Source organism: Heptranchias perlo, chromosome 14 (assembly GCF_035084215.1).
Source record: "Heptranchias perlo isolate sHepPer1 chromosome 14, sHepPer1.hap1, whole genome shotgun sequence".
In the NCBI taxonomy this organism is placed as follows: domain Eukaryota; kingdom Metazoa; phylum Chordata; class Chondrichthyes; order Hexanchiformes; family Hexanchidae; genus Heptranchias; species Heptranchias perlo.
The window spans coordinates 68187748-68206029 of record NC_090338.1 but is presented as its reverse complement, the minus strand read 5'-3'; the positions used below and the strand labels follow the sequence as shown (position 1 = coordinate 68206029).

The following is an 18282-nucleotide window of genomic DNA, read 5'->3' as shown; positions in this document are numbered from 1 at the left end:
ACCGTTCAACCTCTCTTTCCCCCCCCCCTCCCTACTCCCCATACCAGCTACGACCCATTCTGGGGGCTGCATGATTTTGTTATCCTCGGGGAGGAGATGGGGTTTGGTGGGGAAGCTCAGAGAGCGTGACTGCAAGAGAGAGGGAGAGAGAGAGAGAGAGAGGGGTGAACGTGAATTCCTCCAGGGGCAATCCGCTCCCATCACTGACTCCCACCCTCTCCCCATCCGCCCGCCCTCCTGTCTCCCCACCCCGAGAGATCAGAGAACAAGCATCACTCCCACCCACACCAACCACCACCACCCACCCCCCCCCTTCTTCCAAAAAAAAACCCGGCATCATTCACAAGGGAAAACCTCGCAGCCCAGCATTTCTCATTCATTCGCCGGGACTGGCAGACACGATCGTTTGTGAATGCACACACACAGAGAGAGAGAGAGAGAGAAAATAAACTTAGTGTTTCTAATTGGACGATGACACTTGGTGTTGCAAAGCCCGGTAGCTCGACTTGATCTTGTGTGTGTCTCAAACCTCACCTGCTTCTCCCCCCCCCCTCCTCCTCTCCTCCTCCTCCTCCCCCCGCCCCCCTTGACCCCCTTCTTTTTGGGAATATTTTACTTATACGGATCACGAACCTCCAGTGCGTGTGTCTCTCGCCCCTTTCTCCCCTTTTTCTCTCTCTCTTTCCCCCCCCCCCAACACACAAACTGTGGCAGACGGATCACAATTAGATATTATCACTATATCTATATCTATATATATTTTTGCACTTTTTTTTTTGGAGGATACTTGACTTGAGTGAAAACTGCGTTTCAACATTTTAAACGGTTCTGGTGGTTTTTGACGACAGAAAGGAGAGAGGGGGGAAAAAAGCTTGTTTCCATGTTTGGGATTCAGGAAAATATACAAAGAAGCGGGGGCAGCATGAAGGAAGAACCGATCGGAAGCGGGATCAACGCTGTCCGGTCCTGGATGCAGGGAGCCGGGATAATGGATGCAAACACAGCCGCTCAAAGGTAGGCAATGAATTCATGTTAATTTTAAACACGCACTCACATTATATTATATTTTATATATATATACACACACATGTTTGTGTGTGTATATATATATATTATATCGCAGATCTGGCGAAAATCGATTTGCAAGTCAAACCAAGGCAGATGGTATATCTTACCTGACATCTTTAAAACATCCCGTTCCACGTCTCCCTTCTAATCATTCCCCGTCTTTCGCTTTTTTGGTCTTTTTGCATTTTGGGTGAAATGATACAGTTTGAGATATTCTGACGGTCAGTATGAACGGTGATTTTTTTTTTTGGTTATATTAACCCATTTCCGTTATGCTGCCTGGTTTAGCGTGTATAATGTGACACTAACTTTTTAAAAAGCGAGGCTTTTTAACTATTTTAACCCACTAAACTCAGAATAATGCAATTTGCAATGAAAGCGATGTTATTCCAAACGTCCCAGAAGTTCACTGGGTCGCTAAAACGGCCCGTTAAACAACTCATTGCTGTTGACACTACATTGCGAATCAATTAAGAATATTATAAAGTATTACATTATTTTGGACATTCAATTTATTCAAAATCCAAAGTGAATGAGCAGTTTTTTTAATGTAAGTTTTATACATAGACTTGGAAAAAGGCAATTTTTGAAGCTGTTTTGACATTTGGTGGTGGTTTGTTGTTCACCGACGCGTCCTGCTCTTGTCTGCCCGCAGTGGGGTCGGCCTGGCCCGGGCTCATTTCGAGAAACAACCGCCCTCCAACCTGCGCAAATCCAACTTCTTTCACTTCGTGCTGGCTCTCTACGATCGCCAGGGTCAACCCGTGGAGATAGAGCGGACAGCCTTCGTGGGCTTCGTGGAGAAAGATAAAGTAAGTTTGATTTTGTTTCAGAAAGAAAAGTTTGAAGAAACAACGGGACAAGTTTATTGGGAGGGCCAGCGGAGTGCCGAAAGGAGCTCCTCCAACAGTGTCTGATCTACTGGATATTACTTATCGCTACCAACATCAGATTAATGATATGATTTATACAAAACGGTGACTTTTTAATGTATTGGGGACATTTTCTATAATGAAAGCAGTAACTATACAGCTCGAATTAAATCGGCGTGTTTAGATCTGTTCCCGCTCGTCAGATTCAAATAGAAAAAAAAATGTCATTTTTTCCCCCAAAGTTTTCATATTTAAATAAAAAGCAAAATCAACCAGGCTTTGGGGGAGCGGGATATTGGCCACACAGATCGTTCACAGACTCGAATCTCGCGTGTTAAAACTCGGCAACTTTTTTTTAAAAAAAGGAATCTTAACTGGTGTTTCACTTTCTTTGGCAAGGTTTTTAAAAGACGCATCCTTTTTAAAAATTGTTTCAGGAAATAAGTGGCGAAAAGACCAATAACGGGATTCATTACAGATTACAGCTGCTCTACAGCAATGGTAAGTGGCCTGTTATCGCCTTTGACAGTTGTGCTAACTTCGAGCTCTCGGGAAAGGGTTGCGGGTCCCTGCTATGCGGGGAGCAGCGATCGTTGAACTCCGCTTCCGAGCAGCTCGCATTTTCCTGTTCTGTTTCTTTTAAATATATTGTCCTATTTGTTGAAAATGTCATTTCTTACCGTCTGTGAAGTTCACGCTGTTTAAACCCACACTTTATCCTCACTAACCTCTCTCTCTCACACACACACACACACACACTCAGCCTCTATACATAAAACTCGGGCTCTATCTATCCCCTGTCCCGCACATCTGTCGCCAGACTTAGTTTTTTTTTGCATTTCCAAAGGAGCTGGAGTTTTAATTATTTAATTTGCGTTAGAGGTTTGCTGCCTGCCTCAAGCCCAGTATGCATCAGTAAGATATTTACACTGTTTATCCCAAATCACCCCCGTTTGCCCGCCTTTAAATAAACATTTTCCCCCCAACCTCCTTATCAAGCGCCGCTAGCTTCTGTTTCCAAATCCAACATAGTTCCATCCGGATTAATTTCTATGTTTTTCTGCTGATGCTTTTTGCATCTAGCGTTCGCACCCCTGATTTAGGGGGGGGGGACAAAATAAAATAAGTGTTGCTAGCAGACTTTTAAATATCACTAATAACGCCTTCAGTTTGAAACTGACAGTGTTCACTGTGTTTTTATGTTCAGGGATAAGGACGGAGCAGGACTTGTACGTTCGGCTCATCGACTCTATGACGAAACAGGTAAGGGATCTTTAATACATAATTGTAGGGAATTAATTTTTCAAAAATCTTTCAGAACTGTGCAAAGAAAAAGAAACACGAGCAGATTGTAATCGTGCCCGGAGGGGGCGGATTAAGCTACAGGTCCTGGAGATTTCGGGGTTGTAGTCGCTCTAGTATAAAGAATGCAGAGTTTTTAATACTAATTAAGTTACAGATAGAATTGTCCTGAAACAGTCAAGGCAATGAAACTGTAGAGTGCAAACGGCAGAAATTGATGCGCTTTGGGGGGGGAATGATTAAAGGCGTTTTGAGGAAGTTAGACACTGAAAGCTGTTTGATCTTTCTGACGCAAAAAAAAATGAAGAAACAACCCCCAACACGTATACTGGGGCGGGAGGGGGAGTGGTGGGGGGGGTCTGCACTGTGTTGGAAATTTAAGAGAGAAAGAGCTAACTATCGAAACAAAATGAAGAGAGCGCGAAAAAGGCGTTGTAACAATTTTTAGTTTGTCTGTGGCGGGAGTTGCTATAATTTCTCTTCAGTGTAGATCCCGAAATTGAGAAGGTTTGATATATAAATATTTCAGACGTGTTTGAGTGAAGGAATTTTTTTTTTAGTACCTAGTGAGATTGATTTCCTGATTTTCACTGTTATTAATGTGCAATGTGTTTTAAAGGGGTGCGTGAAGCGGGCGACTCTCCCAATACACTGTATAAGTTTTCCATTTAAACACAAAGCTCTGGTCATATTAATTACGTGACAGTTTTCAGTTTTGCCAGGTTAGCTGGCTCTCTCGTCATCGCAAACAACCTGCCTACAGGACTAAATACTACGGTTTGTCATACATCACGATTCCATTCAACTTTAACTGAGCAGCAACTACATATATATTTTCACTCACTTAAGTTCAGATTCACATTAGCCAACAAGCAGCATTTGGTCCGCTAATTAAACGGCAAATATTCCGTTAGAGTTAATTTTAATTTAATTTCAGTGTTTATATATTTATTAATAATAAAACAATCATGGTCTTGTACGTTCTCTCGGTTTAAGGTAAAGGTCTGCGAAGTGTGCCCTACACACTGAGAGTACAACAGAAGCCCACCTCTGGCACTGGGGCCTATTTTGTGTTTCCACATGTACAATTCTATATTTTCCCCCTCCCCGCTCTCATGAAGTCTTTGGTCAATTTCAAGGCGGCTGCAAACGGACATCATTTTACCAAGAGAAAGGGAAAAAAAAGATTTATTTTTGAATTTCTAAACATTTTTTTTTGTGAAATGTTCATCCTCGCTTCCCCGCCACGTTTGGTTCTTAATGTACCTCGCTTCCTGCCCAAAACAAACCATAACATCAACAGGCAACTCTTGTTATGAAAATATCCCCGCAGTTCTTTTGATATTCTTTCTGAACACTGTTTCCTGCTATTGAGGTCTGCCAGCCCAGGCCAGAGAGAGACGCATCAGAGCCTTTTGAGTCAGAGAAAGAGAATTTCCCAATTCCAGCCAAAAGTATTGATCCACATTCAAACAAACCCGCATTTTTAACAATGCAGAACTTTAAAAAAAATATAAAACCTTTGTTAAAATAATCAATACGCCATTAATCACAATGCCAACAGCAGTTAAACGCAACTATATATCTTTTCAGCGTGAATTTATATGTGTGTGTATATACAAATATATATCTATGGACCTTGCGTGCACGTCAGATTAACAGGAGTTAACTTTTTTATGATCTGGACTCACGGTTCTCAAAATAGCCTGTGTTTTCTTGCAATTATTTTACTTCTAGACCATACACAGACAATTTATTTTAAAACCAAACAACCCCACCCCCCCAGAAAAAAACGAGGGACCCTGCGGTTTGTAATATATATTGTTTGGAGGACACCCCTGACCTTGCTGTTACAGACTGTGATTTCTCCACACGGAAAGAAACGGGAAATGTTCCGATAAAAAGCAGTGTGATTTCAGTGAGAGTCTTTTTTTTATTTAAAGAAGGTTGAAGTCAACATTCCGTCCTGCGGCTGTGTTTGACCTCTGAGACTCCTATTATCTGAACCCATCAAACTTCTGATGCGCCCCAGATATTTATATATATATAATGCTAATTTTTAAATTTTAGTTCTGTTTCAAACTCTCTCTCTCACACACACACACACACACACAGTACCAATTTTAAAACATCTCAGGGGTTTGTACGTTACAACCTACATAAATCTAGTCAGACCGAATATTATTCTAAATGCCCGATCGCATGCTCCGACGGTATGTGTAATAGAAGAATAATTATCTGTATGCATTAAAAATGAATGAAGTTTAAAAAAATCCCAGATAGCACTCCGATCAAACACATTGCTTTCAAGGGTTTTTATTCCCACCGCTAGATTTAATACATTTTTTTGTTCAATCATTTATTAATATATTGCTTTTACAATTTATTCATTATATATATATATAAAACACACACACGAGGGATTCTGGTTAGTTCTCTATTTTTCTGATTTTTCTTCAGCCTCTGTTGTTTGGTTTCTCTTGTATGACTACAAGGGAACGAGGTTAAGCTTTCACACGAAAACAGAGCTAGCGGAAACAACAATAAACACATGGGAGCAGTTGGGGGTGGCACACTGAACGCAGCTCACCATCTGTCCGCGAGTATCTCTCCAAATCTGCCGCCCCATTCCTCCTCAGCTAAGCTTTGTCTTCGGCCCACAGCCTACCTAACACATTTCCCCCCCCCCCCCCCCGCCCACTGCGATGACTAGATTTCCCAAAGACATTCCCATTCCCCTTCTCGATTGTGCATTTTTTTGTTTTATTGCAATATTACATTAAATTGTCTCCAGCCCTGCAATGGGAAAACAAAATTTAAAACGCACACATACGTCGCTCTGTTCTATGTGGGCAACCGTGAGACATGTCACAGCATACTTTGTCAAGGGAAATTTTTGCAAATGTGGAAATTAACATGAAATTAGCGAGCCGTGTAATGAGCATTCTATATTGGATTTCCATTCTGGTCCATTATTTATAGTGATGTAAGTAATATCGAAAATATACGAGGGTGCATATAGTGCGTCACAGGGTAATTGTAAGTGTAAAGACCAGGAATTATACAGTAATTATGCAGAGTTTACACTGAGTTCACCTATTGTGTCTGTATTATTCATAATAGTGGTTAACATGACATAACGGTTTGTGGAAGATATTTGTACTGTTTCCTTTTACTCAGAGAATTTTCTCTATATTGCACCTTTGTAGCTGCCCCTCTCCCTGCTTGTATTAATAGAGGCCTGCACCCCACTGTTTTAACATTCTTCACTTTTTGCAATACTTTGACTTGTTTATGCTGGAACAACCATATATTCAATGGTAGTGAAGTTTTGTGTTTTTTTTGACATTGAATTGTTGTTGCACACTCTTGTGTGGTGGTCAGTGGGTTTTGATTGACATCCAAGACACATGAGAGAATACCCACCTTAAAGACGCAGTATTATTGGCCAAGTTTTTGGAACTATCATAATCGTACCTGCTCCAAAGAGCCTACAAAAATTGCTGTCGACGTTTACCAAATAAATACCACCTACCTTGCTCTGTAAAATCCCCATATCAGAAGTACTGAGATGTCGGTGGAAAGGGCCGACACAGATGTGAATGTACACTGTGCAGCACCGTCTCCAGGGCCAGAACTGGGCTCGATTCTTATTTTTTTCTCCCAAGAAATGTTGGTGAGAACTTCTCAGTTCGAACTAATAAAACACAACTCCTTTTTCTCCAGAAGTATATCTGGAGTCATAAGCAAAAAAAAAAATACTTGTCCAAACTTTTAAGAAAAATGAGTTGCAACATTAATACTGACGAGGTGAATGGTAATATGTGAGGATCAGGTCGAGGTGTAGGGAAGTTGTGGAGGTGAATGTCTCATGATGCTTTTTTAAATTACGATCACACTTTCATAATTTTGATTGAAATTCAGAAAAGCAGTCTTGTAGGTATGAACTGAGATTATTGATAAACACTGAGTCAACTACCAGAAGTTACATTAATACAGACCTTTAACATGCAAAAACATCCCAAAGGGAATGAACACGATGAAAGGAAAATGCAGACTACCAAAGTAATTAATTTCGTTCTGTTTTGTACTTTTTTGGTGGTTGACATTTAGGTATTAAACATTGTCAGTGGTATATTTTCTAGCAATCCTATTTATTTTGCTTCAATAAATTTGTGCCAGTCATGCAAAATACTGTAACATTTTCTCTGACGGTCAATGGTTTGATTCAGAAAATCTGCATCTTAGTATTGACGGCTGTTGCTTTGAAAGGACCACTGTGGAACTTGAACATCATGGTGGTGTTATTCCTTGACAGCGTATGGTAGTGCAGTGGTTATGTTACTGAACATAGGCCTGAGTAATCCAGAGAATGTGAGTTTAAATCCTGCCATGGCAGTTTGAGAATTTGAATTCTGTTTTAAAAAATCTGTTGGGTTGTCATAAAAACTCAGCTGGTCCATTAACGTCCTTTAGGGAAGGAGACCTGCCGTCCTTACCCAGTCTGGCCTATATGTGACTTCTGTCCCACACCTATGAGGTTGACTCTTAACTGCCCTCTGAAATGGCCTAGCAGGCCACTCAGTTATATCAAACTGCCAGGGCAATTGGTGATGGGCAAATAAATTCCAGCCTTGAAAGTGATGCCCACATCCTGAGATTGAATAATAAAAAAAAATGATAGGAGAGGCGAGTCAGCACTTGTAGAGTTAAAACATTCTCTTTCTGTTTCAGGCTATAGTGTACGAGGGACAGGACAAGAATCCTGAAATGTGCCGAGTCCTTCTCACGCATGAGATCATGTGTAGGTAAGAGAACTCAGAGCTGTTGTAAAGGCTACGTGGCCTCTCAGATACGTATTAATTTGTAAAGGACCGGCTCAGTTCAATTTTGACCAATCTCTTAAACTGTGCCTGCTTACTGTGTCCATATAAAAATAATATAGTGAGCTACATTCTCTTTATCATCACCCGCCACCCCCCCCCCCCCAAACTTAGTTACAGTCTTAGCCACAATTTTTTCTGTTGTGTTCATTAAGCTTGAAAAGTCAGCAACTCTGGGCAACTCATGATCGGGCCAAAGCAGTTTGTTATAGCAGTGACTTCCGAATGTGCAATTGCAGCGTTTGAAATGAGCTTCAAAAGTACTTGAGGTCTACTTTTTTTAAATGACCAATTTTTGAATTGCATTAATTTCACAGACAGCTTGTGCCCAGAATGTCACATCAATTTAGGCTTTATTGTACATGGGAGATTAGATGTGACAAACATTGTTGTTTGATTCAAATATTTTTTCCCAAAAAATAGGAATCTCTAGCTATTTCACTTTCTCCCCCCATTCCCTTGCTTTAACTTGTGGCTGTGATGCAGTGTCATAGGCTCTGCGAGCTCTTCTGTACCTTAACCAAGTGGGCATCTTTCATGTGTGAGCCTAGACAGTGAGTGTCAGTGGGCCATTTGATCGTGGGGGGAAAAATCTATCTATATATTTATATGTTTACACACACACTGAGCTGAGTCTAATTCTAAGCTCATCTGATGTCCTCGCACATACACTTTCGAGCAGGAGTCACTGGACATTGATCAGGACTAGGAAACCTGGTTGCTATTTTCCCTCCTTAACCCCAGGGGCACTGAAGCCAATCTCTACTGCTGCCCTAGCTAACTCAGAACAGACCAGGAGTTGGACTTGAGACCTTCTGGTCTTGATTTCACTGTTTAGCTTGGAAGATTTGCGAGACTTGACAAATTATTCCAACTGACTAATGACATTTATCTCATTATAACAAATTCAGGGATTAAAAAACCTCCCATTATAATAAATGTTTCCCAAGCTCCCAGCTGGACTGCATTAAAGCCTGTGGTGTCCAAACCCTGTTAAGAAAAACTTTGCTGCAAGAGAAAGTGATTTATTTCAAGCTGGTCCCATAGCATCATTCGTACTAAATTTTCAGCTGCGTAATAACAACTGCACAGCTGTAATTATTTTAGCAGTCACAGGAAGTGGACAGTGCCGTCAAAAAATTCCCATATATCGTTCCAGCACAGACGTAAGTGTCGGAAAACCACAGCAGTCTGTTGTGAGGGAGTAACATCGGGAAAGCAACTCAGAATCTCAGTAACATGACCCCCGCCTCCCCCCAACCCCCCCCCCCCATTCCTTTAGTAGGAAGAGCCATTCAGAGTATGTACAGGCGAGATTTGACTATACACACTGAAAGCAGCTGGCGGCACTAACTAAAAATGATCTTGATTTAGTCACAACACAGCAAGGAGCCTGTCCTAGAAATTGTCCTTGTTCCAAGTTCCAAAGTATGTCATTTAAAGAAGAAAAATGCTTGCATTTATATGGTGCGTGAAAACATCTTGAAGTTATTCCCACAGTGAATTTATTTTTGAAGTGCAGTGACTGTTGTTATGTAGGCTTTATTTAATTTGGAAAAGCCCCCCCCCCCCCCAATATCTCAGTGGGTTAAGGTACCATGTAGTGCAGTACTCAGCCATACATTTCAGGAAATATCTCTGTTTCAATCCCTCGTATGGGCACAGTTAGCTGAACCCAGCTGGGTAACAGTTGGGGCTGCTACAGTTGGCCTCAGTGCTCCTGGGTTAGAGAGCAGGAAAACTAGACAAGGCTCTCATTTGTGATTGCTATTAAACAATCCTCCTTGTTGGAAAGTGTGTAGGCGTCGGTTGAAGACTGGGTCGGGCTTAGCTGCAGCGTGCCATCTATGGCCAAATAGCTCTGGCTCACGAGTGGAGAGTGACCACTTGGGTGAGGTACCGGAAGGCTGCCAACAACCATGGAGCCCAACCTCGGGCCTGCACCTTCAGGAGAGGAGGGGTGAAAATCTCAAGCCTCTTAACATTCAGCAAAATCATTTCATTTGGACACTAGGTTTAAGTGCTATAGTGTGTATGTGCAAATTGGACTTTATGCCTAACAATTGCTTTATAGTTACCTGCTTCCATAACACAAGTAGTAAAATAGTAATTTAAATCATTATATTTGACAGGCACAGAGTAACCCATCTGACCCATTTGTTACAGTCACTAATGGGTCCTTATGAATAATAAATATTAGAGTGGACCTGTAACATTGCTTTCTGGTAACCAAACAGGAAATGTCTCTTAACTTGTAACATTTAGTTGCATATTGTTGCATTATAGACTCAGCGTTAGATTAGCAAGCGCATAAACAGGGAGACAACACACTTACTGCTTCTGGGAACCATTTTATTCCCTTTCACTGGTGTGCTTTGCTTGTCTCTAAGTTCCTTTTAGTGAGTTCTGAAAGAACCCATTACTGCAATGGTCCTGTACGTCCATTTGTCTGAGTTTCACTGTATCTATAATTAGATAAGATATAGAGGAAAGTTGGGGGAACAATATTAATAATAAGGCCATTTTGAATATCAGACAGTTCTGATTTCAGGAACAGTCACTAATAGATGTTAAAAGGAGCCTCAATACTGTTACTGTCTAAAGTAGGAGCTCAGTACACTGTTCACTTAGCAACACTAGAGAAGGACCCAGCACCATTGCCGGTGACTGGCATAAGATGCAATTGCTCAAGCAAGCATCCAGGCCTCACTATAAAGTGGTGCTATCCCAGTTTGTTCCGACTCCAGAAATTAGCTGGAAATTAAGCTTTTGTCGGTCATTTTTAAAAGTTCTTCTCTTCCCTTAATTTTTGTTAATTTGCAACAATGTAACTAATAGCATATAGATGTGCCCGCCTGGTTAATAGGTAAGTTGTTCCATTAAGTGAGCTAAACACTTATTAGCTCATTTAATGGAACTTACCTATAAACCCCATTAAGAAATTACTAACTGTGATTCTAGCAGCAACAAATTACAATTCTATAGAAAGAAAGAAATTGTGTGTGTGTGTGTGTATATATATATATATATATATATATATATATAAAAAAAAGTATATATATATATAATATAAATAAAATGTGTAATCATATGCTCAGGACATCCCACAGTGCTTTACTATCAATAAATTACATCTGAAGTGAAGTAACTGTTGTTATGTAGACAGATGGGGAGTCAATTTGTGCACAGTAAAGCTCTACAAACACTAATGAGATGAATGACCAGTTAGTCTTTATTTGGAGGTGTTGGTTGAGGGAGGAGTGTTAGGCAAGACACCGGGAGAACTCGCTGCTCTTCTTCAAGTAATGCAATGGGATCCTTTGCGTCCACCTGAATAGTCCGCTCTCTGACAATGCGGCACTCCCTCAGTACTGCGTTGAAGTGTCAGGCTGGATCAGCTGTAAAATGGAAAACATCCCAAGGTGCTTCATTGAGTCGAAATGGATGTCAAGCATTATTAGGAGACTTAGGAGAGAATACTGAAAAAGTTTTTGAGGAGGCTTTTAAAGGTGGGGAGAGAAGTAGCAGGACAGAGGGGTTTAGGGAGGGAGCTCCAGACAGTAGGGCCGCAACGGTGAAGGTTCTTGCATCGACAATGAAGCGGGAAGGAAGGGGGTTCCATAAGACACTGGCATGGAGGATCGAGGGGAACAGGCTGAAACATATAGGTGGAAGAGGTCGTCACAGAGGTAGAGTGAAATGAGGCCATGGAGGGATTTCATGACATTCTCTGTCCAGTATTTTAACAGTGGAGTTAACCCATTTAAAATAAATGGGTCATTGCCTCTGTTAAAATAGCAGGCAGTGGAATGTCATATCACAAACAGTAATTTCTAGGCTTCAGAGTATTTACAATGGTAATGTGGTCCCCCTTCTTTTGTATGAATCTTCTTGTTCTAATTGAGAATTAGTTGTAAAAAAAAATTAATTGGAAAAAAGTCCAAAAATTGGTGGACAAATGCACTGCCTGCCATGGTGCTGAGCCACAGAGATCGTTAAGTTTGATTCCTGATGTGTGCTGAGTTAGCTGGTCCTAGCTAGGGCAGCTGGCGGTTGTGCTTCTGTTGGCCTGAAAGACCCTGGACTAAGGGGGGTTAAAAAATAAATTGACTGGGGTGCCTACTCCTGATTGTTATCCACTGACCCCCGATGGAAAGTACATGTACACATGGATGGATATGGGGTGTATTTGTGCCTTGAGCGTCCACCTGGGTGGTTGCGTGCGTGTGTGTTAGATGTTGGGTGTATCTGTGTGGGTATTGGGTGTGTGGGTGTTGGGCATATGTGTATGATGTCACCTGACGAAGGAGGAAAGCTTGTGATTTCAAATAAAGCTGTTGGACTATAACCTAGTGTTGTAAGACTCCTTATGTATGTGTATGGGTGTTGGGTGTGTGCAGGTGGACATGTGTGTACTTTGGGTGAGGACAGACTGTATTCAGCTGATGGTCCCAGTGGTTCCGTAGCCTGCTGATACTCATTAGTTGCTTTTATATTGGTTGGAATGCACTGCCTGAAAGGGTAATAGAAGCAGAGTCAATAGTAACTTTCAAAAGGTAATTGGATATATGCTTGAAAAGAAAAAATATGCAGGGCTATGGGGAAAGAACGAGGGAGTGGGACTAATTGGGCAGCTCTTTCAAAGAGCCGGCACAGGCATGATGGGCCAAATGGCCGCCTCCTGTGCTGTACAATTCTATGATTGTTGTAATACAGATGCCAAGAGATCGGCTCCCATAAATTCACAAAAAGTAGTGGGTGTACGAATCTGGCAGTGGGATAAGGAAGCAGGTTTAGCCAGAACACTGGGAGCTGGCACATGGATGCCGAACTCCTGGAATCCAAATTAAAAAGCACCAAAAGTGGCTACTGCCTGAACTCACATGGGAAGAATTGAATGCCCATGGAGAATCAAACATCAGTATCAGCCTACAGGAGAGGAGGGGAGTAAACCGGGGAACATAATGAACAAAGAAACAAAAAGTGAACACAAGACCTTTGTGTTGCTGCTTTTATAATTTAGATTTACAATTGTCCGACAAACAAGTGCCCTTCTGCTTCTCAAGAAACTAGATTCTCTGAAGATATGAGCATCCTTTTCAACCCAAGAAAGTCAGCTCAATATTACCGAAGAAAAAAGTTTTTATGGAAGAGATGGAATTAAAAATAATGGATTGTAAGAAGTAAAAATTGATTTAAAGACAGAAATGATTTTATCTTAAAAGGGCAATGCTGTGCATGATATTTCTCTCAAAGTGGGACCAAAGTCATTCATAGCTTTGCCACTGCTCTGGTGCAGAGACAAGGCTCAGCTGAAGGAGTAGTTCCTGTGATAAGACAGTGTACTGCAAACAACATGTTCAGGGCAGGGCTGGTAACTGTCTGGTCACTGTGAATCTATTCAAGTTCATTACAAAGCATTCCACTTAATCTAGACCAAACGCCGCTTCTATTTGTCACAAGGTGCTGGCTGAATTTCAAACTTCTATATTTTATGATGCGAGAATTTACACTTTAGGTTAAGTTTATTAAAAAGCATCTACTTATAATAATCAGGGATTTTTAATTAAACATAGTACAGTTATATCTTAAAAAGTATATCTTAAAGTTTTAATTTTTGAAAACTATTTGTGAAACCCAAAAGGATTAATAGCAATGGTTGTCCGAGGGCTGGTTCATGCAGCGAACATGGTGTTTTGTTCACGTCTGTGTTTGTGCCTATGTCTGTGTCTGCTAATAGGGGCTATCCTTTGTGGGTGTTATGTCCTCGAGTTTGAAATATAAACTCTGTGAGAACCAAGTGTACATTTTCAGAAACGGAATTCTTGTGGGACATTGCCCCAGTCTGGTTCTTTTGTGCAGTTGGTTGTTAAAGTGCGAAATGATGCAGCAGTGCTGAATTTTGGTGCTATGTTAAGGTGCTACAATAGAGCAGAAATAGTGCCTATGTCAGTTTTTATAAGTCCTGGAAAACCAACCAGCACTGACATTTCTTTGTTGATCATTTTCTTCTGTTTATCTGAAGGTGTTGACTCCTGTTGGAGTGTGGTTCTATGGGTGCCAGCCCTCTGGTACTTGTCTCAAGTGGGTATTCTTCAGGCTCGGCAGCGAGTGTCGACAGGCTATTTGATTCCGAGGGAGGGAAGGGTGGGGTCATCAAAGCCGAGCCTGACCCTCTCTTCGCCCATTGTCAACTCACCTGTGCAGTCTCCAGCAGAGGTTGCTGGAGGGCGATTGGGATGGGATCTCTGGCACATTTTCCCCTTCTCTAATGCAGGGACACTGAGGCCAATCGTAATGCCCTGGCTGGGATTAGCTAACTCAGCACAGGCTAGTGATCGAACGTGGTCCCTTCCCGGACTGTACAGCTCAGCGACTCATTGACTTAATCGGTTGAGCCATCGGGCAAGGGCGCTGACATTTCCACGGGTGGCACACACATCTCATCAGCTTTTTTTGTTGTGGGAACCTTGCTCTGTAACGATAATTTGGTTTCCATGATGAATAGCTGAGCTCATATTGACAATTGTCTCTCTTGTTTATATGTTAGTGTGTTGTGTGTTGTGGATTTGTAGTGCTCCGTAGGTGAGGGTCAGGTCAGATTAGGGTAGGTGCCCAAAATTCCCACCACCGTATGGTCCAGATTAGAGGGAACAGAAAACCACACTGATAATATATTTCAGTGTGTGGAGGGCGAAAGAGAGGGGGGGGAAAAAAGGCATCTTGTGAAAGGTCAACCAGCTGATGAGGGAGATTACAGGTTTCATTGTTGGCTATTGAAGCAAGGTTTTATTGGGGCGCTGTTTGTTTATTACTTGACGTGACCCGGCTGATGTGGGAGCTGTCATCCATTGTGTCACTAATGCTGCTTTAAATTGCAAATCCGATGCCGTTCGGAGCATGGGCTGCAGACATACTGGTTCTCCTTGGTCTGCACATCGCAGGCCCATTTTCTTACTCTGCATTATTATCCGTGGAAGTTTGGATGTGCTGAATTTGCACTAGGGTGCAAATGTGCCCTCAGTTAGAAGCATAAAATGAGAGTCTGTTCGCCATTAATCACCTCAGCTAATTGTTATGCGCTACCATTACCCATATGGTGTGAAACCAGCTTGTCTTTTGGTAGCAAAAACATCCATAGTTTCAGACAAGGACTGTTTTTAACTTTTAAAAAAAATTCTATGACTACACAGTACTAGTGTATGATATATTAAAAGATGAATATTATGTATAATATATCAGGTTAAATCATGGAGAGTATGGCAAGCACTCAAAGTAAGGTTAGCAAGACCACATCAACCCTGGGCCAGTGTTCGTTTAGTGATCATAATGAACACACAATGATTTTTCAATTCCCTATATTATTGTACTGAGAAATCATATTTGCTTCAAGTTAAAAGGGACAGATTGCCTTCTTGTTGCTCTTCAATTTCAGGTCTGTTTTATCTGTTCGGACTAGACTGACTCGGCTTATGATTCTTCAGCTGGTTTTTAAACGGGTTCAATGACTGAATCGGAAACATTAGCTTTAAGACGATCAGAGCGAAACGATTGTCAGATTTACAAGCCAGATAAAACACTTGTAAATTTCTGCAATGCAGACCAGAAGCGGGGCTCGGGCAAAGAATGCCGTCTCTATTTAAAAATAGAAAAAAAAAGTCACAGATGTCCCACGTTCGATACCCAGCCTGAGCTGGATTAGTTGATCTCAGCTGCAACTCACCTCAATGTGCCCCCTGGGCTGGGGAGGGGAATAAATCAGATCGAGTCCCTGCTGCTATCCAGTGACCCATGGCGAATATGTCCATATGCGGATTTTACATAGAATTACATAGAATTTACAGTACAGAAACAGACCATTCAGCCCAACTGGTCCATGCCGGTGTTTATGCTCCACACAAGCCTCCTTCCTCCCTGTTTCATCTGTTGGGCAAGGACAGGGTCAGGGTCAGTTGTGATGTCTCCCGGTGCATGCCCGAATAGCTTGCTGACAACTGTCTTTGCTCACTCATGAAGAATGGCCACTGGGATGAGGTACTGATGGCTGCGGTGCCTGTGGAATCAGGCCCCAACATGGGGTAACACCTTCATAGAATGATACAGGACAGAGGGAGACCATTCGACCCATCATGCCTATGCCGGCTCTTTGAAAGAGCTATCCAATTAGTTCCACTCCCCTGCCCTTTCCCCATAGCCCCGCAAATTTTCCCCTTTAAGTATTTATCCAATTCCCTTTTGAAAGTTGTTATTGAATCTGCTTCCACCACCCTTTCAGGCAGTGCGTTCCAGATCACAACTGGAGGGGGGGGGGGGAAGAGAGAGGGTAAACAGCAGCAGCAACAACTTGCATTTATATAGCCCTTTCAATGCAGTAAAAGATCCCAAGGCGCTTCACAGGAGCGTAATCAGACAAAATTTGACACCGAGCCACATAAGACATTAGGACAGGTGACCAAAAGCTTGGTCAAAGAGGTAGGTTTTAAGGAGCGTCTTAAAGGAGGAGAAAGAGAGGTGGAGCGGCGAAGAGGTTTAGGGAGGGAATTCCAAAGCTTAGGGCCTAGACAGTTGAAGGCACAGCCGCCAATGGTGGAACGAAGGAAGTTGGGAGGCGGCTGCATTTTGACAATTAACACTCCTTTAAGTACTCAAAGGGTTAAGTACATAGCCTGCTTGCCCTTGAATTGCATTATTAGGGTAACACTCACACATAGCTCTCACATTAACAGCACTAGTACAAGGGTGTGGTGAACCAGAGCTTTTGTGCGATCTGCATGGCATTGTCCATGATGCCTAAAATATAACTGTTTACTAACATTATCTGAAGCTCGACTTCCTGCTCGTTCTATAGATGATGTCATGGCAAAAATGACAGCAGTCATGTCAGACGAAATGCAGCACGTAATTGTGTGTAACCTGGGCCAGAAACGTGGTTAAATGCCACACTTCAGGGCACTGATACTTCCTCTTAATGGAACTGAATCTGGTTGAAGGCGTAAGACTTTATTTTCAAATTTCTGCCCTCCTCTCCTGTTGGGGTATGGTATCTCAGGTGTAGCAGCCCTCCAATACAATGTCCAACTGGTCATCCTCCATGTGAGAACCTTAACTGTGAGCAGGAGCAGGTTTTTTCTCCCCCTACAGGTGAGGTGTCGTAAATGGCCTTGCTTGTATCCTCAGGGGCCTCTGGATAGTGATCAGCAGCGGAATTTTTACCACCACCTCCACCAGTTCTAGGGTGCTGAGCAAATTTGTAACTCTCTAAATGTTGGGCCGGAGATCAGCTAACTTAGCAGAGACTGGGATAGGCTGTCAGTACTTACTGGGCCATGACATTATACTTTAATAAAGTATTGCCTCCAGTGTAGTATGAACACTACTTGACCCTTCACATCAGGTTAGTGGGAACCATTGCTGACTAACACTGATAAATATTCACCGTGCTGTGCTATTAACTCGTATATACTGTCAGACTTCCCTCCTGATGATATATATCTTAAGAAGTGAAAGCCTCACAGTTTCCCCAAACAGTTGAAGAAAATTACTTCATGGCCTTCTGGCTATGATCAAATGTAGTACATTGAAGAGAAAGGTGAAGGGTCAAGGCCCATAGTGGGGATACCCCCAAAGTTGAAGAGCAAAAGAGAAGACAAGCTGAATCAGAAAGTAATGATTTTGTCTCTCCAAGCTTGGATTTTAAAAACTCAAAGGTTGTAAGAGGAAGGAAAGACTGAAGGACACGGGGAGTTCCATGAGGTTTGAGATCTTGGGAATGAGTTAGGAGATAGTGCAATGAGTCTGGATTTCAATGAAGAGGGGAGAGGAGAACTTTTATTTTAGATAAAGCTTTCAAAATCTACCAATACTTTCTGCTAAGCAAATGTTTTTCCCAACACAATATAAATATCAGAAACTGTTAACTGGAGTCATTGACAGAAACAAAAATGGCAACATTCCCATCAGGAACATAGGAACAGGAATAGGCCATTCAGCCCCTTGAGCCTGTTCCACCATTCAATGAAACCATGGCTCATCCGTATCCTAACTCCATCCATTCAATGAAACCATGGCTCATCCGTATCCTAACTCCATCCATTCAATGAAACCATGGCTCATCCGTATCCTAACTCCATCCATTCAATGAAACCATGGCTCATCTG

General features: G+C 42.0%; 1 protein-coding gene across 4 annotated transcripts in view; it reads left to right on the top strand.

Annotated features, from left to right (window-relative positions):
* The first annotated feature begins 304 nt into the window (after positions 1-304).
* ebf1a (EBF transcription factor 1a) overlaps positions 305-18282 on the top strand; it is a 414365-nt gene continuing 396387 nt past the window's right edge. For all 4 annotated transcript variants that reach the window (XM_067996542.1, XM_067996543.1, XM_067996541.1 and 1 more), the window contains exons 1-5: positions 305-1014; positions 1724-1880; positions 2378-2441; positions 3148-3203; positions 7977-8050. In XM_067996542.1, coding sequence (XP_067852643.1) covers positions 881-1014; positions 1724-1880; positions 2378-2441; positions 3148-3203; positions 7977-8050 — 485 coding nt within the window. In that variant the 5' untranslated portion in view covers positions 305-880. The remainder of the gene's footprint in view (positions 1015-1723; positions 1881-2377; positions 2442-3147; positions 3204-7976; positions 8051-18282) is intronic.